Here is a 26,978-nt window from a genome sequence, read left to right on the forward strand (position 1 = left end):
AGCAATCTCATTCTGCATTCGAATTTCGGCGAGTATCAAATTGAGTAGAAATGTTTTTCCTGTGCCTCCTGGTGCATCAAGAAAAAGGAGTCCACTATTTCCGCCTCGTACATACTCCATAACTGTGTCGTACGCGAGGCGTTGATCATTTGTTAAGACCCTTTTCTGACTCTCAACATAAACTTGTAGCGCGCATCGACATCATATTGTTTTTCTCGCAATACGTCTCTATCAACAACATCGTTTCTGTTACGTTGCGGTGTAAATAGCCCAAGCTGATTGAGAAGTTTGTTGTTAATCGACAAACACATGTAACGTCGTACCGACGTGTTGCGTTGGCTTTGCTCGAACGAGCAAATCCTCGTTGTACATACATATATGTATTTGTATATATATCCTTCTCAAATAGCCAAACCGAAAATCGCGTAATAAACGCATCGCTCTTCTAACACCTGTTTTATTTCGTGCTCTATTTCCGCTAATTTATTCAGTATCTCTTTCCATCTGCGCTACCCGCTTCCGGAATCACATCTAATAGGGGTCCCTATTTCACGTGCAATAAACGAATCCGAATTTTAATGCACGTAATATAATATAAGTACACGGGTACCCGTGTATTTTAATTTCACAAATGTTCGTATTTTTATTTTACATATGCATTTTAATATACGGTCATTTAACGTCGAACAATTTACCGCAACTTTATTATTGTCTCACTTCTAACGTCAACAGTAGAAAAGAATTCGATCTAAAAACAATAACGCCTCAGTCGTCGGACTCGGTCCGTATTCACGTGTTCGTGGATCCGTGTACACGGATACGCATTCACGAATCCGTATTCACGGATCCTTAAATTCGTACTACACGGTTCACGTACCACGTGTATTTACATATCCCCGCGAGCGCGAACGTAGGGAATCGGAAAAGACGTGATAGCCACCGGTACAAGCGAACGCCGGCATGGCAACCGCGAGTACAGGTGTACATACATCTCAACTGTCGTCCTGTTCGAACAACGAGAAGTATACATTCGGCGACAACATATTCGTCCGTACCTCGTACGATTGAGACAAAGGACTTCACGGTTCACCGAATCCTTATGGTCCGCACTCTCATTATAAATAAGGCAGAATCGCGCGAATCGCTCTCTTCCAGTTCAGTCCTCTTCTAGTTCGGATTGTTCACAGTTCAGTCTCTCTTCTAGTTCCGAATTTCATACAGTTCAGACTCTCTTCCAGTTTCGGAATTCTTACTATCCAGTCTCTCTTGCGCCTTCGGTTCAGTTCAGTCTTTTCTCGCGTCTCCGGACTTCTTCTATTTCAGATCGTTCACAAAACACAGGTCGTATTGCTCCTTACCATTTCTGCTATTTCATTACATTCACATATTATTCTGTTCTAAATTGTTATTCGAGTTTGCTCGTAAACCATTATTATACATTCACAGATATCAATTTGTTCTGTTTTGTCATTCGAGCTCGCTCGCACTATCATTATAAATTTATAATTATTATTCTGTGCTATTTTGTTTTGTACGAGTTTGCTCGTAAACCATTATTATACAGGGTGTCTCAAAATTAGGTCCGGAGCCGAAAATGGGAGGTTCCTGAGATCATTTCAAGCGACATTTTCCTTTGAAAAAATGTCGTCCGCGGCTTCGTTAACGAGTTATTAACGAAAAACACGGACCAATCAGAGCGCGAGCTAGACGCGTGCAGCCCGGCGCGCCGGCAGCCGAGTGTCGGTGGCACGCCGCGATGTCGTAACGAACAAAAGTTTCTCGATGATGTGAATCCTCGCCAATTTCGATAAGCTTTGGATATGTTGTCAATACCATGATTCTGAACAACATTTCCCTTTACAGTTTCTGTCGATCGGCTTTAGTTTACGATATTATTGTAAAAATTTGTAATTGTAAATCGATCGATGTACTATTTCCTATCCGATTTCGATAAGCTTTGGATATGTTGTCAATACCATGATTCTGAACAACATTTCCCTTTACAGTTTCTGTCGATCGGCTTTAGTTTACGATATTATTGTAAAAATTTGTAATTGTAAATCGATCGATGTACATACTATTTCCTCGCCGATGTCGATGAGCTTCATTTCAAAGGAAAAAGATATTTAAAACATCGAATTTATAACATATTTCAAAGTCATCGAAATCGGTGAGGACCCACATCATCGGCAACTTTACTCGAACGATAGAAGAAGCACAAACTTATTGAATTAAAAACTCACTTATTCAGCCGTAAATCCATTTGACTACCACATAAAACCACCACACTTTTACATAATCTTCGAATCGGTGTTTTCGAGAATCATATGATTCTCGAAAAATCAATATCTCCTTGGGAACGATTTCATTTGTTTTAAACGACGCCTTCATCGAATACATTGTACGCTGGGAGAGCACAGTTTCGCGCGGCATCGCGAAGAGCATCGAACTCTTTCCGCGTCGGAGTAAGTAATTTCGTTCGATATCGATACGAGTTATAAAAGTGTGCTACGAGTTCAACAATTATGTAAAAGTGTGGTGGTTGTATGTGGTAGTCAAATGGATTTACGGCTGAATAAGTGAGTTTTTGATTCAATAAGTTTGTGCTTCTTCTATCGTTCGGGTAAAGTTGCCGATGATGTGGGTCCTCACCGATTTCGATGACTTTGAAATATGTTATAAATTCGATGTTTTAAATATCTTTTTCCTTTGAAATGAAGCTCATCGACATCGGCGAGGAAATAGTATGTACATCGATCGATTTACAATTACAAATTTTTACAATAATATCGTAAACTAAAGCCGATCGACAAAAACCGTCAAGGGAAATGTTGTTCAGAATCATGGTCTTGACAACATATCCAAAGCTTATCGAAATCGGACAGGAAATAGTACATCGATTGATTTACAATTACAAATTTTTACAATAATATCGTAAACTAAAGCCGATCGGCAGAAACTGTAAAGGGAAATGTTGTTCAGAATCATGGTATTGACAACATATCCAAAAATTATCGAAATCGGATAGGAAATAGTACATCGATCGATTTACAATTATAAATTTTTACAATAATATCGTAAACTAAAGCCGATCGACAGAAACTGTAAAGGGAAATGTTGTTCAGAATTATGGTATTGACAACATATCCAAAGATTATCGAAATCGGATAGGAAATAGTACATCGATCGATTTACAATTACAAATTTTTACAATAATGTCGTAAACTAAAGCCGATCGACAGAAACTGTAAAGGGAAATGTTGTTCAGAATCATGGTATTGACAACATATCCAAAGCTTATCGAAATTGGCGAGGATTCACATCATCGAGAAACTTTTGTTCGTTACGACATCGCGGCGTGCCACCGACACTCGGCTGCCGGCGCGCCGGGCTGCACGCGTCTAGCTCGCGCTCTGATTGGTCCGTGTTTTTCGTTAATAACTCGTTAACGAAGCCGCGGACGACATTTTTTCAAAGGAAAATGTCGCTTGAAATGATCTCAGGAACCTCCCATTTTCGGCTCCGGACCTAATTTTGAGACACCCTGTATATTCACAAATATCAATTTGTTCTACTTTGTCATTCGAGCTCGCTCACATTATTATTGTATATTTACAAACATTATTCTGTGCTATATCTTTTGTTCGAGTTTGCTCGCATCTTTCTCGCGTTTTTACATATATTGTTGTGTCATATATATTTTGTTCGAGCTTGCTCGCAAGCCGTCACTATATTCTGTTGCACGAGTTCTGTTCGCAAATTATTGTTGTATATCTATTCTGGTTCATTATACTTTGTCTGTCTAAATCTATTATTCGCAGCTTTATTCAGCAATACCCTGCTCCTCGATATCTTCCATGCCCCGCCGCGCCGGTAGAAGCTATCAAATCGGTAAATTGGTGCGACACACTGTGGGTTGAAACACGAAAAACGCGGACAAAAGTCATTTTTCTGACTAAACGAAACATGTAAAATTGTATTATTAACTTGTCAGTAGATAAATGAGGCATCATTTTCCAAAATTCCATATCTATATCCTACAATTAAATGCTAAAGTTCAATAAAAATTCATGAGCTTATCTTCTCCTGAATTTTTTAGAATATCGTCTCATTTAGTACGTTATAACTTAATACACGTATGAGTAAGGATGTTTTGCATGTACTTAGCTGAAAGCGTGTTTCAAGACGAAAATAATAAGCATGGATTTGATATGCTTTTGTTGTATATAGCCCCTATAAACATTGATGAAACAAAGAGTAATTTTCAAGCTTTTTTTCTATTCAAATACAGTTATAAACCGAACGCCAACGATCGCCACAATAAAATTTATACAACGTTATTGGTAGACATGTGTACAATAAAACTAAAAAGGTTTCACCTGCAGATAGCAGCAGATGTGTATACTGTCTCACAAAAACGATGACGCGCGAGGTGAATGCGCGGTTGCGCCGCACAGTGTGTAAAACCGATGAATTCTGTGTCAAAATCAAAGAACTTTTGATAGAAATGAGATAGAACTATGAATTTTTTTTAAATGAAAGCTGAAACTTTGCAGAATATGGGATAATTATGAAAATTGTGGTACGAACGTTTTTTAACATTGAGAAAATTCGTTAAACGTGCACAATTTCAAGAAAATTGTGGTTTTTCCAATACTACGCACGGAAAACATTTTTTCTTATCATGCTATATATCATTTCCAGTAGATTTTTTCACGCTGATTTCAAATCTGGTATCAAAATTTGTCTACGACCTCAGAATTTTGCAACAAATTTAATTTTTTGTGAACACAACTTATGAAATCATTTTTTCGTTTAAAGAAAACGATAACTTTTTTAATATTGTACTATACGATTTGACAATAAAAAAAATATCATAGGCCGAGCCCTTCGTGAACCCTCTATTTATGTAAATCCGTTACTATCCGCGAACGTGAAATCACATACACATACATACACATCGGTGAAGAAGACAACAGTGAAGAGGATGACTATGGGATATGGTCCGGCGATTAACATAAAGTAAATTATACTACAATTTATACTATAAATAGCTTAAAAATATACCATTATTAATAATAAAACAATTAATAACATGTACGTCCCAATTCGAGAAAACCGTTTCTAAAAAAACCTTACATAACTTTTATGGGTTTGGAATTAAACAAAATCTGATTGTTAATTTGAATTCAGCACCTCAAAATCTATAAAACGATACCATTTTTATTAATTTAAACTTAGAAATAGCTTCAGAAATGATTTTTGTCCGCGTTTTTCGCGTTTCAACCCACTGTGCGACAGCTCCGCTCCGAAGGCGAGGGCACCGCCTACAACCCATATTTGGGAATCACCAAGCGACCCAAGGTTATCCGCGACACCCCTTTCTCTCGTAACATCACGTTAGTGGACAACCGGAGCACCGGAACACCCCCGCGACGTGAAGAAGTGAACGCGGAACGCGTCGAAACCCCTCCGCGACGCGAAGAAACGGTCATTGAACGGTCCGATTCCGTGCCGCCTCCCTCGTGGAGATTGATACCGCTTCGGATCGTTCCGAGTCTCCCTCCGTTGGAAAAAATCTGCATAGAAGATCCGCGCTACGAACGTTACGTCGTCCGTAGAATCCTCACCCTAAGGTGGTATTACTAAAAGTGTCGTTCCCAGTGACCGATTGTAGTGATCGCGAAAGTGTGTGTGCGTGTGTTGTTTCATTGGGTTGTTCGAATTCGATCTATTCCTCATATTCCTCAGACTCGCTATATTCGTTCCTCTAACCCTAAATTGGTGTTTCAATCGTGTACGTCTGAGCCCAGAGAGTGCTCGGTACCGAGAGAACACTAATTTCCTTCTATCAAACTTCCAGTTACGAAGCAAGCAAACCCACGCGTCCGGACGAGTTGCACACACCCACATAGTGACACTTCGACCACTGGGAACCGTCACTACCACCGCGTCGTGTGTCATTTCTACGCGGTGTTCACGACGGACGACGTCCGTCTCGGTTCGCATTTATTCCCCTCTTCGCCTTTTCAACAACAGACACCGGTATCGGGTCCCTGATCAGACGTGGACGTTACGCGCCACGTGGATCTAAGATCGTCTTAATAAATTACTCGGTTACGTCCCCGCTCGTTCCGCTTCATTCTGTCGGACCATTTCCGACCTGGGACGTAACACACATATCCTCAAGCAATATTAGTGCTCCATTGAAAATGTTTTCCGAATATTGTACATCCAGGCCGGGGTTGTCTCTGCGTTCTCGGAGAAGTATGTCTTCGCTCATATTTTCTTTGTGTTTTTCCCATAGATCTTTCGGATCAGATGGCGCACAGGTTGTCAAGATTATGGCGAACAGAGTTCGTATTTGGTGAGCATGACGTGTTTCAGATGCTTCTGTCAATGTGTTGTCCCAATGTTGATCATTTTCAAGCAAACCAAGTTTGAAACATGCTTCTCTGTATGTCTGGCATACTTGACCATCGATGGTTTTGACTGCTTGAAACGATGTTGGTCCTTTGACCACGTGAAGCAGCATTCGCAAATAGTAGCATTCACTATTATTCGGATGAACAGTATATACTCGTTCCAATGTTCCAGAGAAAAATATGCCAGCTATTGAAGAATGCCTGGCGCCTCGTTTTCTTCTGTAAAATTTCTTCGTCGATTGATTCCAAGTGTAATATTGCGGGACTTCATGATATAACAACGTTTTCGCGAATTCGTCAGTTGCACACAATTGGAAAAAAGCGGTCAACGTTGTGTTTGGTGGGTCTGCAGCTCTCTGGGGTGCATTCTCTTCTGTGAAGTAGACTCGTTGACCGTTTTCCAAGTGAACACTGATATGTATAACAGCAGGAAAGCGTTCATGAATATCGAAACCAAGAATTCGCCAAACAGCTTCATTACTATTAATATAACGTCCCATTTGAAATTGTTCTACTTCATTAACGGGAGTATTGGGATTCGCAAGTCCGAAAACTGCCATATCGCTGCCTTTATTTACATATTTACATATGTATTTAATCGATTTAACTGAATTGCAGGCTTCTACGTTTATATGCGCATTGAATGATTTGGAAAGAATAGGAGAATAGGGCACAATCCACTGGTTATCAATTTTGAAATAAACGTTATTGATTTTGATAGTTGTTGTGTGTCACGTTGACGTGGATACTTTTTAGTGCATTTTCCATCTTTCATGCATGGTGAATGTGGGTTGTATAGTACACATGGTCCGTGAATCATATGTTTTTTGACAATTTCAAATAATTCTGGATCTTCTTCTGGATCGGGCAGCTCAGCATTAATAATATCGTCAATTTGAGTTCGAGCAATTCTTTCAACCAACCAAATTAAGATGTGGGCATGTGGTAGACCTCTTTTCTGCTATTCAATCGAATACATCCAGCAGCGAGTTTCTCCGTATATATGATTCTTAGTGATGAGATCCATAAATCGTATTAATTTTTGTTTAAAAACTCTCGCTATGAGGTCATGCCGATGGGATGGTTGCTGGCCAAGTAGAAGTAAATCTTTGATTTCAGTCCAAGATTGATTGCATGTGAACGTGATAAAAAGATCTGGAAGTCCGTATTTGCGAACATATGTTAGAGCATCCTGAGCATATTCTTGCATATGTCTTGGACTTCCAGTATACGAAGCTGGAAGTATAACCATTTGTCCAATGTTAGCAACTGTTTCATTATTCGCAATTGCATCTGGCAAATGAATGTAATCTTCAACTCGAAGCTTCGATTGATTGTAACGAATGTAATTGAGTCGTTCACTTTCGACTTTAGCGTACATATCAACGATGAATTGTTGGAAAAGTTACGACACTTCAGGATATGGTTACATTGTTGGGATCGAATTATGATACGGTATGCATAAAAATCCATACAACTGACTCTTTTCGTTGTCGCAGCACCTGTGATGGGATTAGTTTGATAAACTTCGGAATGATATCCGTTTCTCCTCGCGGAAACAGTATTGGATATTGAAGAGCATCTTACGATCGGTGTGTTTCAGCAACACGTTGCTTGGTTTAATCTCGTCTGTTGATAACAATATCTCGGCGGGTGATCTCTGTTCCGACAATTACAGCTGCTACTTCAGGGGCTGCGCCGCGCCGGCAAGCGAGTGTCGGTGGTACGCCGTGACATCGCAACGAACAAGAGTTTCTCGATAATGTGAATCCTCTCTGATTTCGATAAGCTTTGGATACGTTGTCAAGACCATGATTCTGAACAACATTTCTCTTTAGACTTTTTGGCGATCGGCTTTAGTTTACGAGATAATCGTTAAAAAAGAGAAGAAGCAGAAACTGATTGAATTAAAAACTCACGTATTCAGCCGTAAATCCATTTGCTGCTTCGAAATGTGTGTCACTGGGTCACTCGGTGACGAACTGCACAGATGTCTTCAGGTACACGGCAGTACCAAAAGCCAAGGGACATACGGCCAGGTCGACGAACTGCACAGCCGGTGGTAGAAGGCCTAAGGGATGCGCGGTCAAGTCGACGATCCAGAATTTCACTTTCACTTTCGAATCGATAAATAATTCGTATGTTTATTTCACACAGATGCCTTGAAATTTCTCCACACTCACAATCACTGTTCACATTTGTCAACACATAATTATGCACTAATAATAATTGCCATATACCTTGTACTGCTGCATAAATCACAACAATCAGGTAATCCATGTAATACAATCACTAGACTGCGGATTTCATGCATTTGTAGCAAACATGAGTAGGTGCATTTTAAGACAGTAGAGAGATTAAAATAATTTCATAACACCAATGTATTATTTTCAACTTCTTAAAATGATCACAGTAAGAATCAAATATCCGTTTGGCTCCTGTCCCTTGTAATAGCGGCAGCCAGCTTTCATTTTACATAAAGATCCGCAGTGTAGTGATTAGTTTAAATATCACTATCAAAAACACAGCTAACAGCAACCGTTAGCTGCGAATTGACAAGTCTTTGGAGATGTTCTCTCTACCGCGGCTCGAACGACACTGATTTTCCGCAAGATTTTTCTAAAGAATTTAGGAAGGGCATTTAGAGTGTCGAAATTCGAAATGCACGCTGTAGCACGTTTACGAAAACGAAGAGACGGTTAGACGAAAAATAGGATACGAGAAGGACCGCTTAAAGATTTATGGCAATCACATGTTCAGTTTTTCCTGCAGATTGGTACGCAGAGTCGATGGGTAACCGTTCGAAAACGTCGTATGTCCTCCTTTTAGAAAGTTTCTTAAGGAAGGTATAGGACAATAGGGATGGTACGCTGACCTGACATTTTTACCCCTTGCTGGGTAAAAGGACGGATGACGTTTTCGAACGCGCGGTTACCCATCGACTCTGCCTACCAATCTGCAGGAAAAACTAAACATGTGTTTGCCGTAAATCTTACAGCGGTTCTTCGCGCGTTCTGTTCTTCGTCAAACGTCCCGTCGTTTTCGTAAACGTGCTACAGCGTGCATTTCGAATTTCGACACTCTAAATGCCCTTCCTAAATTCTTTAGAAAAATCTTGCGGAAAATCAGTGTCGTTCGAGCCGCGGTAGAGAAAACATCTCCAGAGACTTGTCAATTCAAAGCTAACGGTTGCTATTAGCTGTGTTTTTGATAGTGATATTTAAACTAATCACTAGACTGCGGATCTTTAGGCAAAATTAATGTTGGCTGCCGCTATTACAAGGGACAGAAGCCAGACAGATATTTGATTCTCACTGTGATCATTTTAAGAAGTTGAAAATAATACTATGGTGTTTTGAAATTATTTTAATCTCTCTACTGTATTAAAATGCACCTACTCATGTTTGCTCAAATGCATGATATCCGCGGTCTAGTGATTGCATTACCTGATTATTGTGATTTGTGCAGCAGTACAAGGGATATGGCAATTATTATTAGTGCATAACTATGTGTTGACAAATGTGATCAGTGATTGTGAGTGTGGAGAAATTTCAAGACACACATTTCGAAGCAGCAAATGGATTTACGGCTGAATACGTGAGTTTTTAATACAATCAGTTTCTGCTTCTTCTCTTTTTTTACGATAACCTCGTAAACTAAAGCCAACCGCCAAATAGTCTAAAGAGAAATGTTGTTCAGAATAATGGTCTTGACCACATATCCAAAGCTCATTGAAATCGGATAGAAGCTAGTAGTACATCGATCCCATGGATTTACAAGTAAAGTTTCTCGCGATAATCTCGTAAACTAAAGCCGATCGCCAAAAAGTCTAAAGAGAAATGTTGTTCAGAATAATGATCTTGATCACATATCCAAAGCTCATTGAAATCGGAGAGCATTCACATAATCGAGAAACTCTTGTTCATTGCGATGTCACGGCGCACAGTGGTCTAAACAGGCGATTTAGCTGGACAAAATTATTCTAGCATTATTTTAAGACTTAAAGCCGTAGTTAAGTAGGTCATTGGATTCGTCTTGACACCAGCTACAACAATATGTAATAAAAAATACTTAGTGGTGTTTAAAAAATTAACATAAACATATTTTTTTATTAAAAAAAAAATTTTTGTAAAATTTTTTTATTGGGATTTATAGATGACTGAGTATCGATTAACTTTTGTTGGAAACATTTTCTTGCCAGATTATCCGAAATGTTCAAAACATCGTGATGACAATTGGGCATTTGCGTCGAAAAGCTGATAGAACTACTTTTGAATCATTCTATTATTATTCTACTATCGCCTGTTGTCTCTTAATTGGTCGGCGTCTTTAACCGAAAAAATTTTTTTTTCTAAAAAAAATCATTTTCAAAATTTAAAAAAAATTATAAATTTTCAAAATTGTTTGCATAAATTTTAGGGGCCCAAAAATACGATATCGCTTTTACTCCAATCATGTTTTGATATCTTTTTGTCATTCGTGGCTTACGTAGAAGAGAATCATAGAGATGATTCGAAATATATCGACATTGAATTACTAAAAACTGTCTCAAATTCAAACGTGCAAGTTCGTGCAAATGAAATTGATTTTTTCGGACACTCTAGACTTCTAGAAAGATGTTCCAACATGTTCCATCCTAAAGATATTTAAAGGTTTTTTTGCGAGACTGTCAAAGTTTGAATGCTATATACGTTTGAAGTATACTTTCATTTTTAAGCAAATAAACAATATATTTAAGTTTTATTTGAGTTTTGTCCTTTTGGTTCATGCTGGTATCCATCATAGAATGAAAAATTCCACAAATATTTCCACTACTAGATGTTCACAACGAGATATACTAATGAATAGTGAGGTGTCGAACGACGATGAAGAAATACGAAGTTGAAAAATGAGTTGTTCGTGGGGGTATATTTTATTATGGGGTGATAAAAAGGGAAAAACAGCAGTGGTTCATCTTACCTGGTACCTTACCTCTCATTTACCGAAGCGGGAAATTTTCCTGCTGGATTTCCATTTTTTGGGTTTTGTCCAGCTAAATCGCCTGTTTAGACCACTGTGCGGCGTACCATCGACACTCGCTTGCCGGCGCGGCACGGCGCACAGTGGGCTGGATCGAGAAATTTAGTGACATCTTGTTATAACTCTTGAACCATAAGAGATATCGGGATGAAATTTGCACTAAAATTCATTTAAAAAATAGTGAATTTTAACTGTAAACAAATAAAATTTTTTCTATTTTGTTAAACAATAATTGTTAATTAATTTTCATTGAATTTTTGTATTAAAATAAAATTGTTTAAGTATAATCTTCCAAACTATTTTTTACTTACTAAATATGTATTTTATATTTACATTTCATACATGTAATGTTTTATAGAATACGTAAAATATAAATTCAAGAAATCTTTTTATAATCAACGCAAACAAAATGTACTGAGGAGGTAAAAACGTCTCACAAGCGTGTCAAAAGATATTTTTTATAATAATTTATAATAATTATAAATAATTGTTCAATTTAATTGTTTTAAAATCATGTCTATTCTATATATTACGACCTTTGTTATTTCGTATTATTTCATGTATGTGTAATGTGTTTATAAAAGATAAAAATATCAACAAAAAGATAACAAATATAAAAGATAAGCCAATTATCTTACCAAAACGTTTTTAAATTGATGGTAACTGGTAAACTTTTTTGCACTATGCATGAGCATAGTATCGTCTTTGTTATAACAAATGCTTAAACGTCATTGTACTTACCAAATTTCCAAATTTATATATTTATCTATATTTATGTATTATGTATATTAATATCACAAATGTGTCAATACTTGATAAACTTAATAACGCTTAAATACACTTAATAAACTTAATAATACTTAAATACACTTAATAAACTATACATATACTTATTTAAGAAACTCTTAGTCTAGTTATATTATTACCGTTCATTATATTTTTAACAATAATTTTTTTTTTATTTAATTAATTGTTAAAAATTACATACTTGTTTTAGGTAGGTACGAACTTTCAATGCAATTGCAAAAATATTCATATTTGGATGGTATTTAAGTACTATATGTGAGTTGCTATGCGTCAGGTGGCACGTCCCGATAACTTTAAACAATCATAACTTCCAATATCGGATCGGTTCGGATATGATTTTTGTGGGGATATGTAGAGGAAGGTCCAATGAAAATGATCTGACTTATCCGATTAGGTTCCGTTAGGTTCCCTAAAAGATACACCTTGCAAATTCTAAGAAAGTATACAGATTTTATTCATTTCATTAAATATTAATTGTTAATAGATTGCGAGCAACCATCCTCAACTAACAGCGTTAATTGTTACCGCAAAGGACTGTTTTTCATTTACACAAAAGACCCAGAAGAAATATTAAATAGGGTAATCAGGACACCTCGATGAAAAGAAGCAATTTTTCGCTGAAAAATACTGCATCCCAAATGTCTATCTTTGTCAATTTATATTAACTACAGTTTTTGTGAACGAACATTAATATTTTCCGCTTCGATGTTGATGGACATTTAGGAAGCAATACGAATTTATTAGAAATCGATATGAGAAAGTCGACTCTTTCGTGAAATGTCACTAAATTTCTCGCGGCGCACAGTGGGACGAATGTATCGAAATGCTGGACATCGCGTTTTGCATCCCTTTAAGTTTTTGTATCGCCTTGAGATTTTAAATATCCATGTTTTCAGTAGCATAGAATACGAATCTGAAGTCAAAAAATGTTTTGACCAACCAAAAAGTTTTTTTTCAAATTGTTGGAAATAAGGAAAAATGACTCATTTATTTAGAAAATTCGCTAAAAACAGGATGTATTTTTATATCCTATAATTTTTCGGACATGTTCTGTTGACAATTCATACTATTGAACCTCAGAAAACAATTTTTAAGTTAATATCATCAGATATCACTGATTCATTATATTTATAGAATTTAATTTTTGTCAGATAGGTTGTTGGTTTTAAAAAAATCAAAAAAACATTGGAAAAAACGTCGGCTACCGAAACGCAACTCGAAATTCTGGATGAGAAATTATCAACTTTCTGTAGTCATTTAAAATTTAGATGGACAAATAGCTTTAATAATAAAAAGCGCTTTTTGAAGAAGAATGACAAATGGCTGTCGCAAATATTTCCGTACCCTGATCAGTTTTTTGGTGGTTCGGAAGGTAAAACAGCACCCAAGTCATTTGTCGAGTGCTCAATGAGACACAAAATGCGTCGAGTGGACGAATTAAGAAATTTTTCGAGCGAAGAACTCCTTTGTGCGGCTAAACTCAATTTAAGGAACGAAGGCCAAACGCTTAAGGCGAAAATAATAGAAAAAATTCTTAACAACCCTGAAGATTCTGACGAAATAAGAAAAATGGGCGGTGTACCAAGTACTTATAGTAAATCATGATTTTTTTAAAACCAACAACCTATCTGACAAAAATTAAATTCTATAAATGTAATGAATCAGTGATATCTGATGATATTAACTTAAAAATTATTTTCTGAGGTTCAATAGTATGAATTGTCAACAGAACATGTCCGAAAAATTATAGGATATAAAAATACATCCTGTTTTTAGCGAATTTTCTAAATAAATGAGTCATTTTTCCTTATTTCCAACAATTTGAAAAAAAATTTTTTGACTTCAGATTCGTATTCTATGCTACTGAAAACATGGATATTTAAAATCTCAAGGCGATACAAAAACTTAAAGGGATGCTAAACGCGATGTCCAGCATTTCGATACATTTGTCCCACTGTGGTCGGCGACAAAAAGCTGATAAATAGGCTACCGGTCGGTAAAGTGTTAAGTGTCTATCAATAAGTACCTGTATCAAATTTAAACCCAATCGGAGTCAGTTAAGCCAGTATTAAAAGCAGTATTGCTTATTTGGAGGTTCCCGCCACTTTTTAAACCCAAATGCCGATCGCGGTCGGGTGTGGTCGGGTGTAATCTCAACGAATTTCTCTCACATAATACCAAAGGAAAAAGACCATGAAGCCCGTTTTTTGGCAAATCCTGGCGGACTCTTTAAAAATGAAAAAAGACCATTTTCAAAAAATAAAAAAAATTTGCAAAGAAAAAAACGAAAAAAAATTTTTTATTGCTTCATAGATGTAGAACAAAAAAATTCGTCCAAGTTTTTTTTTCTTTCCATTCACGGTTATTATAATATAAACGTAAGAAAAATGTTTTGTCGCGACCGTCGTGTCCGCGAGTCTATCGTTTGGTTGTCCGCCGAATTAACCTTAGACAACTATTTCAATTTATCGGATCGGATTGGATGGAATGAAGGAAATGTAAGAAATGAAAGAATTGCGTTTCGTCCTAGACTTGCCGGAGGACTCGTCAGTAAGGCTGTGCCGACAAGTCTTGCCTTATACGCGCGCAGATCAAACCGTGTTGATCTGTATTACTTCGCTTGCACGATATCGGTAGCAAGAAGTGTAACGCTCGGTTGGGAATGGTTAGTGTCACTCGTTCGAAGGATCGTAACGAACTGTGTGTGAACTCGACTTCCATACACAACACGAGGTTTTAGAGAAGCGCCTTGTGGATGAGAGGTTGGCTTTAGAGTAGGGAAAAGAATGAATCGTCTTTTGTTATAATGGTAAGCAACATGGTTGGTGCTGTCGATCTTTCGCTTCCAATCAGGACATCGATCACTCTTTACACTTTCTTTCGATTGGTCGATTGGAAAGAAGAGTAGGAGTATGCCCGAGTTGGAGAACGAGAGGTTTTCGATTGTTTATGAACATGCAGCATTTCCATGTGACGGGCCTGCGAGGGCAATGCCATCTCTTGGCTTACGAGAGTAGCAGTGCAGATGAACCGTATACATGCGAATTGTTTATTGTCCGAAAGATACGTACACAAATCTTCGATATTAAGAATTGTGTATGGGTCGGCCGATGCACCCTTGGAAGCATGTTGTAAGAGTTTAATGGTGTCCCTTTACCGTTGGTTTACGAGCTAGCGCGTATCCTTGAAACAAGATGGTCGAGGGTGAACGTGGATACTTGACCGAGATTAACGAACGCGAGGATTCTTTAGACTTTAGACTGTAGATATTTTATGACCGTGCATACAATCGACCCATACCGCGATTGGGTTGTTCCGAAGGTTGCAATACCTGAAGCGAATGCCGACTGTTTTTGGTCAGTTACGGTATATCAAATTATTTAATCTCTAACGGTTTCCTGGTCACGACAATGTTGCAGAACATTCGAGAATCGACTTTCCGTGTCTCTGATGTTTGGGGGGACGAGCGATTGCTAAAAACAAATACCGATCTTGCATCGTCGTGTCGCTGTTATAAGGAAAAACATTGTAAAGGGGGGCTCGATCGTAATATATTTGCGAGGGAAGACCCGTTAATAAATCTTTCGTTAGAAATCGAATATTTGCGAGGGACAACGATTCTTGAGACGGAACAAAAAATATAGCATTTTTTTTTCTTCGACTATAAAGCACATAAAAAATTTTTTTTTCGATTTGCTATATGTGGATGACGCTCGTCAAGATGCACTAAAGCCTCCAAATATATGCCTCCAAAGTCTTATAATAAACTTCAAATTTTAGTCAATGTCGCGGGTTTTCGTACATTCGTCCCACTGTGCGGCGGCCCAGGGCGCGTTCTGATTGGTCCGTGTTTTTCGTTAATAACTCCTAAACAAAGCCGCAGGTGACATTGGTGCAAAGGAAAATGTCGCTTCAAATGATCCAAGGAACCTCCCATTTCCAGGACTTACACTTGGTCTGGGACACCCTGTATATATACAGGGTGTCCCAAAACCCCTTCAACTCCGGGAAATGGGAGGTTCCTTAGGTCATTTGAAGCAACATTTTCCTTTGCACCAATGTTAGCCGGGGCTTTGTTTAGGAGTTATTAACGAAAAACACGGACCAATCAGAGCGCGACCTAGACGCGCGATGGCACGTTCAGCCAGGCGCGCCGGGAGACGAGCGTGGTGTAACGCCGCGATGCCGCAACGAACAAGAGTTTCTTGAGATTATGTGAATCTTCCCCGATTTGGATGAGCTTTGGATATGTTGTCAAGACCATGATTCTGAACAACATTTCCTTTAGACTTTTTGACGGTCGCGGAAGAACTTTACTTGTCAATTCATATGGGTGGATCTTTTTACCCGACTTACGGCAACGTTACCCGAACGAGAGAAGAAGCAGAAACTGATTGTATTGAAAACTCACTTATTCAGCCGTAAATCCATTTGCTGCTTCGAAATGTGTGTCACTGGGTCACTCGGTGACAAACTGCACAGATGTCTTCAGGTACACGGCAGTACCGAAAGCCAAGGGACATACGGCCAGGTCGACGAACTGCACAGCCGGTGGTAGAAGGCCTAAGGGATGCGCGGTCAAGTCGACGATCCAGAATTTCACTTTCACTTTCGAATCGATAAATAATTCGTATGTTTATTTCACACAGATGCCTTGAAATTTTTCCACACTCACAATCACTGTTCACATTTGTCGACACATAGTTATACATTTTACATAAAGATCCGCAGTCTAGTGATTGGATTAAATAATCGTTTAAGTAGTTTAAGCAATTATTATTAGTGCATAACTATGTGTTGACAAATGTGAACAGTGATTGTGATTTATTTAATATAATTGAACTCTTCTAAAAGTAGAGCCCATCTGGCTACTCGCACGCACAAATCACGCTTCTTCATTGTTAGGGAAAACGCCTGACAATCCGTAATTATTTTAAAAGGAATACCTAACAAATAAACCCTAAATTTTCTAAGCGCTCTTATTATCGCTAATACCTCGAGCTCGTAACTCGTATATTTTTCTTCGCTGGGACTATTCTTCCAACTTGCATAATAAGTGGGATGGAACGCAAAACCAGACGCGTCGGTATGCAACTGTGTTTCAGCTTTTGCATTATACAGTTTCAATACGGGTTGAGAACTGAGTAGTAATTTCAAACTATCGAAAGCTCTTTCTTCCTCGAGACCAAAATAAAACGATGTGTTTTTCTTTAATAAATTTGTCAACAGACGTACTATGATCGAATATTGCGAGATAAATTTTCTAAAATATCCTGTCAATCCTAAGAAACTCTGTACACTCTTAACATTTGACGACTTTGGAAATTTCATAACCGCGCTAGTTTTGTGATCCGACGGTCGGATCGTCCCATTTTCTATAATATACCCTAAATACTCTATTCTCGTTTGAATAAACTGACACTTTTCCCAATTTATCATAAGCCCGTATTCGCTTGCAGTTGTTAAAACTATTTCTAAATTATGAAGACCGTCTTCGCAATCACGAGAGGGAACAACCAAATCATCCATATAGACCAACACCAGTCCCTTCGCTATTAATTCCTGAAATATCGCATTAATGTACCTCTGAAACACAGATGGAGAGTTGCACAATCCAAACGGAACACGTAGAAATTCGTATTGTCCATCTGGTGTCACAAATGCAGTGTATTTTCTCGAATTCTTTTCTATCTCCACGTGGAAAAATCCGTTCTTCAGATCTAGTGTACTAAAAATACGCGCGTCTTGTAATCGGTCTAAATGATCCTCGATAAGAGGAAGTGGATATCGGTCCTTTACTATTTTGTTGTTCAATCTCCTGTAGTCTACACAAAGCCTCGTGGAACCATTCTTTTTTTTCACTAAGACAATAGGACTCGCGTAGTCTGATTGTGACCGTTGGATAATCTTATTTTCTAACCATTCGTCTATTTGTGCATTCACTTCCTCCTTCTCAGGAGGAGATAATCTACGCGGTCGTTGATACACGGGAATATTATCGGTCAACACGATGTTCATTTTAATATCTAAATTCTGAACTTTATTAGGTGCGTACTTTTGTCTTAATTCTTCGATTCGCTTCCGATGATCAATGCTGCGGATATGTGAAAGATCTAATTCGCTATTCCTTTCGCAAGTGCTAATGTGAAAAACTTCCGGAACGGTAGACTCGCTAGAACTTTTATTTTCACAAATCATGTTTCTATTTTTCATTCGAACGTCCACCGTATTTAAGAAATCTGTGCCAATTAATACTCCGTATGGCAACAGTGTATCGGAAACAACATGCAATTTAATAGAATACATCGTACCATCAATTTCGATATCCGTCAAGAACTCGCCTAATGTACTATTATCGCTTGCGCCGACACCCTGGAAGTTAATTGTTTTTTCACTTAAACGCGGCGCGCCTATCTGTACATACTGTTTCGCACGGATTAAACTTAAATCGCTACCTGTGTCTATTAAAGCCGTTATCCCTTTAGACGCCATAACCACTTCCTTCTCGCTCTTGTTTCGTGGCCCTGTCACACTGCACACATTCACCGGCACTTTCGTTGTGCATTTCGATGCAAAATGACCATATTCTTGGCATTTGAAACACTTTACACCATTGTCTTTCGTGGGACACTCAGCACTTGGATGATTCCGGGAACCACACGTGAAACATCGTCGAATCCCACCTGATGTCTTCTGTGACTGCACCGGCATCTTCTTCTCTCCAGTGTACCTCGCCTTCGTTTTCGCATTCTTCTTCATGGTCTCGTATATCCTGAATTTTTCCTTTAATTCACGAATGCTTCCTGCGCCATACAAGATGGTTTTATTTATTTCTTCATCCTCAATACCATCAATGATATATTGAATGACCGCATCTGTTTCCACCTTTGCATGACTCGCAATATCAAGCATGCTGTATACATACTCTTGATATGTCTCATCGCGTTTTTTCTTCCGTTCCATTAATTTCTTGTGGACCATGCCACTATTCACCGTCTGCAAAAATTCTTCCTGAAGGGCTTCCTTAAAGCTAGCCCACGATCTATCACATTTCTCGTGTCTCATAAATATCTTAGCAGATCCCTTTAACAATCGCTTTGCATATATGATTTTCTGGACACTTGTCCACCCACATAATGCACTCGCGTCCTCAAATTCTTCCAACCATCGCATCGTCGAACCGATATCTCATCATCCCCAGTTGTTTGGGAACCCGGGACTAATTTAGGTTTAGGAGTGGACTGTATGGAAGACGAAAGGATCGGGTACAAACACAGAAGGGAGTCCGGATTGGGGAAGGATGTGGTAAGCGTGAGCGGGAAGAAGTAGACGAAGGAAAATGATATAGAGAGAGGTCGCATGTTGTTAACAAACCGTGATTTATTACATTGCAATCGCGTATACTATAACTGGTGCACAATCGAGTTAAGATAGACAGGTATCCCGAATGGCAGTCTATAGAGTTCCAAGAACTGGGCGCGAGATAAAACGTGTTAATCGGATGGCTGTTAGAACGAGTCTAATGAGCTGGGAATGCGAGCGATTAACGGTCGGTTTCGGGAGTCACGTGATCGCGCATCACGAACGCGATACCGGGAATCGCCAAAACACGGGCGTTGTGTACATCGGATTCGCAGGACGCGAATCCGAGGTACGGGTAACGCGGGGGGTCGGCTGAGGGCCGTATCGCTCGACATCGATATCTTAAACTACCTTATTTTCTATGTGCTTAATCCTAAACATACCGCCCGCCTTGGATTTCTGGAGAAATCCGAAATCAACGAAACCAGTGATACACAGGAGACGGTGACGCGAATTTAAAGATCGATTGCCGCCCGCCGTGAACGGTCGGCGAGGCAAGATCGAATGTATGAAAACAGCTGTTGTCAACACACGGGTGTCTCGCGAGTCGCGGGCTAGACAGATGCGTCGTTGCTTATATCTACTTATATACACTATATACATGTATTGCATCTGTTTACCGTTGAACCTCGGTACGGTTTACGGTACGGTATCAACTGGTCGCGCCTTGCCGCGCAGCGGACAAGGCGGCTCGGACGGAAGGTCGATCGGCAAAATACATAATTTTACGATGGGCCTCTTGTATTGGGATTGCGCGGTTTTTACCGTCACAACACGCACGATGCCATCATCGCCGGGATGACATTCGATGACGCGGCCGAGCTCCCATTTACACGGGGGGAGATTAGACTGCCGTAATAAAACTAATTGCCCGACAACAATATTGGGCTTTTGGGTTTGCCACTTAACGCGTTGTTGGAGACCCTGCATATAATCTTGCGACCATCGTCGCCAAAAACTTTCCGTCATTTGTTGGCATAATTGCCAACGCGAGAGACGTGCTTCTTTTAAATCGAGCAACGATGGATTGGGAACAGCCGTGAGGGCTGCCCCAATCAGAAAGTGCCCAGGCGTCAGTGCACAATAGTCGTCGAAGTTTTCCGATACTGCAGCTAGTGGACGCGAATTCAGACAAGCTTCGACCTGGCAAAGTAACGTCGCGAATTCTTCGAAAGTGAGTGTGTGGGCTCCAACAACTCGTTTAAGGTGGTACTTCACGCTACGCACGCCGGCCTCCCACAATCCTCCAAAATGAGGGGCGGAAGGTGGAGTGAAGTGCCACGTGACACGATCGAGCGCTAATCGATTGAGCGTCGTGGGATCGCGAGTTGCTGCCCGAAACGCGCTCGCGAGCTCACGATCGGCGCCCCTAAACGTTGTGCCGTTATCGGAATAAAGGGCACTGGGAATGCCGCGGCGAGAGCAAAAACGATTATACGCTGCAAGGAATGCAGCCGTCGAATAGTCACTTACGAGTTCTAAATGAACTGCCTTTACGACCATACAAATAAATAGCGCAATATACGATTTGCGAGAACGTTGAACGCGGCCGGGTGACGTACGAGTTTGAATCGGACCTACATAATCGAGACCGCAATGTACAAACGCTCGAGCCGAACGCGTAACTCGAAAGTCCGGTAATTCTCCCATCAATGCACTTTGCGGTGCAGCCTTTTCGCGTGCACACTTAACGCATTGATGCAGAACGTTTCGGACGGTGGGACGCGCTCGCAACATCCAATATTCTTGGCGGAGAATGCTCAGTGTCAGCTGCGATCCAGCATGGAGAGCTCGCAGATGCGCGTGAACAATTATTAGCGTCAATAAGGGATGGGATTTCAGTATAATCGGATGTTTTGCTCGTTCCGACAATTTGGCGTTTTTAAGGCGCCCGCCAACTCAAATTAGGTTGTCCTCGTCTACATATGGATTAAGGGAGAGGATACTGCTCCTTTTATTGAGAGGGCGATGGTGATGAAGCGCTTGCAGCTCTTCAGGAAAGAGCTCTTGCTGCATTTGTCGGAGCCAGAAGGTTTTTGCGAGTTGGACTTCCGACGCATTGAGGGCTGGACTTACGAAGTTCACTCCGGGCTGTTTTCGAATTCGGGCTACGAATCGAAAAATGTACGCAGTGACTTTCAACAATTTTGGCCAAGACGAGAAGCGATCACGGAGCTCCCATGGCGTACGAGCTGGACAAAGATTGACCGGAATGGTCGGACGTTCCTCGGTGATTGTGCCAGACGGAGCCTCGGGAATATTGCAAGGCCAATGTTCGGTTGAGAGTTTCAGCCACGAAGGGCCTGTCCACCAAAGGTCATGAGCCAGTAGTTGGGACGGAAGCAGGCCGCGAGATGCGCAGTCTGCGGGATTTTCCTCAGACGGTACGTGGCGCCAAATGGCATCGGGTAGGGTGGAATTGATTTGGACCACTCGATTTGCGACAAACGTTTTCCATTTTGACGCGGGTTGTCGAAGCCAACAAAGCGTGATAGTCGAGTCCGTCCAGCAATAAAACGGGACGTTCTCCGGCAGCTCGTGCAGTGATTGTCGAATGAAGACGACGAGATGAGTAAGGAGAAGGGCGGCCGAAAGTTCGAGCCGTGGAACAGTCAATGGTTTGACTGGAGCTACTTTCGATTTGGCGGCGAGTAGCGAGATGACGATTTGACCGGAAGAAGTCACGAGGCGCAGATACACTGCAGCAGCATACGCTAATGTGGACGCATCAGCGAAGCCATGCAATTGACAGGAGCTGATGTTTACATCCTGGTGCGTCCAGCGAGAAATTGAGAGAGAATTCAGCACTGGCAATTCTAAACGGTATCTCTCCCAGCGTTCGAGAAGAACCGGAGGAAGTGGGGAGTCCCAACTGCATTTCTGCACCCACAGCTGTTGCATGAGTATTTTTGCATACACTGTAGTGGGAGTGACCCATCCTAATGGGTCGAAAAGGCGAGCAATGTTTGACAGGACCGCTCGTTTGGTGCACACGGCATCAGACGGAAGCGTGACTTTGAAGCGGAATGCGTCGACTTCGGGACTCCACGCGACACCAAGGACCTTGACAGTGTCATCGGACTGCAAGATTTTCTCCTGGACTATTCCATGATCATGAGGACTAATATCAGCAAGCAAATGCGAAGCATTGCTTGTCCACTTATGCAGACGGAAATGTGCCTTGCTGAGCAGTGCAATCAATTGATTACGAGTCTCGATTAATGTCGATTCCTCGAACGCTCCAAAGACACAATCATCAACGTAGAGGTGGTGTTGAAGAACGCGCGTGGCTAAGGGGAATTGGGACCCTTCGTCCTCTATAAGTTGTTGTAGGACTCGAAGAGCGAGAAAGGGGGCCGGAGCGGTACCGTATGTCACGGTCAGCAGCTGATAGTGACCAATGGGCTCCGACGGAGACGACCGCCACAAGATACGCTGATAGTCAACGTCTTGTGGATCCACCAGTATTTGGCGGTACATTTTTGTGATATCGGACGTTAATACGTACCGATATTGTCGGCACCGAAGAATTATGGTCGGAAGATCGGTTTGGAGTTTGGGTCCGATCAACAAATGGTCATTCAACGAAGTTCCGTTGCTAGTGAGGCTGGACTCATTAAATACAACACGAAGGTGTGTTGTTGCGCTGCTATCGCGTATCACCGCGTGATGCGGAATATATACGGCGTGGGGGGCGTCGATACTCGACGGAGGGAGCTTACGCATATGCCCAAGTTGTAGGTACTCGCGTAAGAAGTCATCGTACTCGGCATAGAGTTTCGGTTTGGGTTGCAGTCGAAGTTCCTGTTTGGAGAGCATTCGTTCTGCAATTCGATAAGAGTGCCCGAGGTCGCTTGGAGGGTTCCGTTTGAAGGGTAAACGGACCACATAACGACCGGACGAATCACGTTTATGTGTGGTGCGAAAGTGATGTTCGCATTCTTGCTCTTCGTCTGTGAAATGTGAAGTAGTCGGTATCTCCTCAATCTCCCAGAAACGACGAAGGTCGAGATCAAGCGGATCGGACGGGGAGCAATGATAGATCGGGACGACTGGATAGGACGTGGACTTGGTCGAGCCGGCGGGTCCGGACAAAAACCATCCGAATATCGAATTTTGCGCGATTGGCTCGTACATGGATCCCGCGCGGAGTCCTTCCACTAATATAAAACCGTATAGGTCCGCTCCTATAATAAGGTCGATGGGATCGGAACTCGTCGGATTTTCGTCAGCAAGATCAAGGTCGCGCGTATGATGCCACGAGATCGACTGGTCACTTCGCTCAGGGACGTAGCGCGTTAATGACGTTAAAATCAACGCAGTGGTTGATAGAGTCGGCCCGGTTCCGCGCTTTGATGCGATCTCGATTGATGGGCTTTATCTCGAAGGGATCTGAGCTCGCTCGCGTCCGAAGCGTGCGGAAGAGAATAGAGCGTTTTCAAATGCTCTTGAATTAAGTCGCGCTTATTATCGAAACGCTGAACTAATGTATCCCACGCGATCTTAAAATTGGCGTCCGTAACCGGGAGATTACAGATAAGGTTTTCCGCGTCGCCTTTAACGCATGAATTAAGATGATGAAGTCGTTTAACGTCGGACAACGATTCATCATTAATAATAAGGGACGTGAACTTATCTCGGAAACTTTCCCACTTGGTGGGTTCTCCGGAGAACGTAGGTAGGCCGATGCGGGGAAGATCGCTGCGTGACTGGGCTGCGGCAGGCATCGTTGGAGCCGACGAGGCTGGACCGGACTTTTGCAGCTTGTCGATGTGGTCGGCAATGAAATCTGCGGCTACGTGGTACTCATCCTCGCAGAGGCTGAACTGCTCGTCTTTGAAATAGGCGACCTTTTCGGCTCCTTCGAGTCGTCGAAAGGCTTGGAGGCGCCGATCAATTTCCCGACATTGGGCATAGGCATCCTTCAGGAACTCCATGCGTTGTTGGAGTTTGGCCACGGTGAAGTTGTTCTGTCCTAGCTTCTTCACATTGGGAAGGACACGAACGAGAGATCTCATGGCGGCTTCCTGCTCCAACATCACGTCTTCAAATTTGGCGGCCATCTTTTCTTCGTCAAAACGTGCTCACTTTTCGCGATACACCAAGAGAAAATAATCCGGCTCGAAGGACCAGTTTGTTTGGGAACCCGGGACTAATTTAGGTTTAGGAGTGGACTGTATGGAAGACGAAAGGATCGGGTACAAACACAGAAGGGAGTCCGGATTGGGGAAGGATGTGGTAAGCGTGAGCGGGAAGAAGTAGACGAAGGAAAATGATATAGAGAGAGGTCGCACGTTGTTAACAAACCGTGATTTATTACGTTGCAATCGCGTATACTATAACTGGTGCACAATCGAGTTAAGACAGACAGGTATCCCGAATGGCAGTCTATAGAGTTCCAAGAACTGGGCGCGAGATAAAACGTGTTAATCGGATGGCTGTTAGAACGAGTCTAATGAGCTGGGAATGCGAGCGATTAACGGTCGGTTTCGGGAGTCACGTGATCGCGCATCACGAACGCGATACCGGGAATCGCCAAAACACGGGCGTTGTGTACATCGGATTCGCAGGACGCGAATCCGAGGTACGGGTAACGCGGGGGGTCGGCTGAGGGCCGTATCGCTCGACATCGATATCTTAAACTACCTTATTTTCTATGTGCTTAATCCTAAACACCAGTGAAGAAAGGAATTGATCCTTCGACATCTTTAAACGTTAACAACGTTCCGCACACATTCGTCTTCTTTACTCGTCCGCTGTGTCGTATCGTGACCTCATGGTCTTCGTCATTCGTGGTGCCGCCATCATATTTGCTCACATTCATCTTCTTTACTCGTTCGCTGTGTCGTATCGTAACCTCATGCTCTTCGTCATTGGTGGTGGTGCCGCCATCATATTCGCTGTCATCTTCATATTCGGCTTCCCAAGCCAGCGCGGCTTGAAGTCTCGCCACAAATTCAGCCTTGTTTCCAGATTTCTTCAGTTTCCGGATTCTTAACTCTTGCTTTAATTCGGCAATTGTCATACGTTCCAATGGGCGAGATGATTGGGGTCCGTCTGAGCCACCCACTACATCATCAGGTCCTTGGGAAGAAGCCATGGTTCTATAGGCACGTTAGAATGTACTTTACAATTCACACACGACCGAAAATTTCGCGAGCTATACACTGCTCTTCAGAATTCCCGCGGTGAAAGTCAGTTTGAATCCCGGACGAGCCCCCAAAGTTTGTGGGATAAAAATAACTGACTACGTGCAGGGAGAAATAAATAAAACAGTATATATATACATTAAAAATAAAGACAATCAAAACAGTTATACACAACGCGATTGACCGCACCTCGCAGGTCAAAACTCAACGTAATATGTACTCGTTACTCTTAACTCTGACCGCAACTAGCAGGCCGAAGTTGTCTCACGTGTGCTTTTCTCTCGACTGCCTCGTCGTTTTAAGAAAACGCGTCAAGCTCGCACTCTACGCACACACGCACATACACACAAACACACACAGACACACACATACAGTTCCTTAAAGCTAAACAGTCCAATGCTGTATCTTAACCTAAACAGCCGAAGAGTATCGGTCCTCGCCTGCGCCGAAATCACTCGACGGGGTGTCGTTTTCGTCTCGACGTTTCGACACGGTCCCGACGCCCGACATCCGACACCACAGATTGATAAGCCCACTGGAAACAGTATTGTGATGACTCGCTAATGTGTACAGTCTAAAAAACTAAATAGAATGGAAGATTATGGTATCATTCACACGCGCGAAGCATGCGCGATAAACAGCATGTGTATGGCGCGCTAAACACACACAACCACACAGAACTAAATACTATGTACATACCGGAACAATGTTATGAAACACTTGAAACCATACATTTTTCTGGTAAATAGAATTAAATGTACCACTCTAGTTTATACATACAGTTCTGTGGTTTACATTGAAAGACGTCCTGTTACGTACAGTTTGTAAATATTTAAATCTTATTTTCATTGCTATTTGATAGCACTTTTGAACAATTTTACATTGCTTATGGGTGCATTCTTCGTTTCTATATTGCTTTTAAATTTCTTTACTTGTAAAATGAACTAGTCAAGGTAGTATTGTATATCTATGTATATAATGATTTTAGCAAGCACTCTTTTTTGTTTTATAATTTTAGACGCATATTCGCCTTGAAATGTTAACTTCCTTAAAATAAAATTATTGTTATACTTTTATAATAAATAAGTTTTAGCATTGATCATTAGTGCATTGTCACATTGCAAGAAGAAATGTTACTATTATCTGCGTGTTTCGACTTCCACAGTTACTTTTTGGTGACACTCATGTTCGTTTTGGTCCATTCAAGTACAACCGT

General features: G+C 41.1%; 2 protein-coding genes across 2 annotated transcripts; both read right to left on the reverse strand.

Moving 5' to 3' along the window:
• Positions 1 to 6,139: 6,139 nt before the first annotated feature.
• Positions 6,140 to 6,985, reverse strand: LOC143219860 (uncharacterized). The gene has a single exon (XM_076445667.1). The coding sequence runs from the start codon at positions 6,983 to 6,985 to the stop codon at positions 6,140 to 6,142; it is 846 nt and encodes a 281-aa protein (XP_076301782.1).
• A 14,527-nt stretch (positions 6,986 to 21,512) lies between these two features.
• Positions 21,513 to 23,750, reverse strand: LOC143219863 (uncharacterized). The gene has a single exon (XM_076445671.1). It carries the CDS (start codon positions 23,748 to 23,750, stop codon positions 21,513 to 21,515), a length of 2,238 nt encoding a protein of 745 aa, XP_076301786.1.
• Between the last annotated feature and the right edge of the window lie 3,228 nt (positions 23,751 to 26,978).

Source organism: Lasioglossum baleicum, chromosome 2 (genome assembly GCF_051020765.1).
Source record: "Lasioglossum baleicum chromosome 2, iyLasBale1, whole genome shotgun sequence".
Classification (NCBI taxonomy): domain Eukaryota; kingdom Metazoa; phylum Arthropoda; class Insecta; order Hymenoptera; family Halictidae; genus Lasioglossum; species Lasioglossum baleicum.

Excerpts from the sequence above, each read along its gene's own strand:
- LOC143219863 (XM_076445671.1), bottom strand. The coding sequence starts at position 23,750 with ATGTACGAGCCAATCGCGCAAAATTCGATATTCGGATGGTTTTTGTCC.
- LOC143219860 (XM_076445667.1), bottom strand. The coding sequence starts at position 6,985 with ATGGCAGTTTTCGGACTTGCGAATCCCAATACTCCCGTTAATGAAGTA.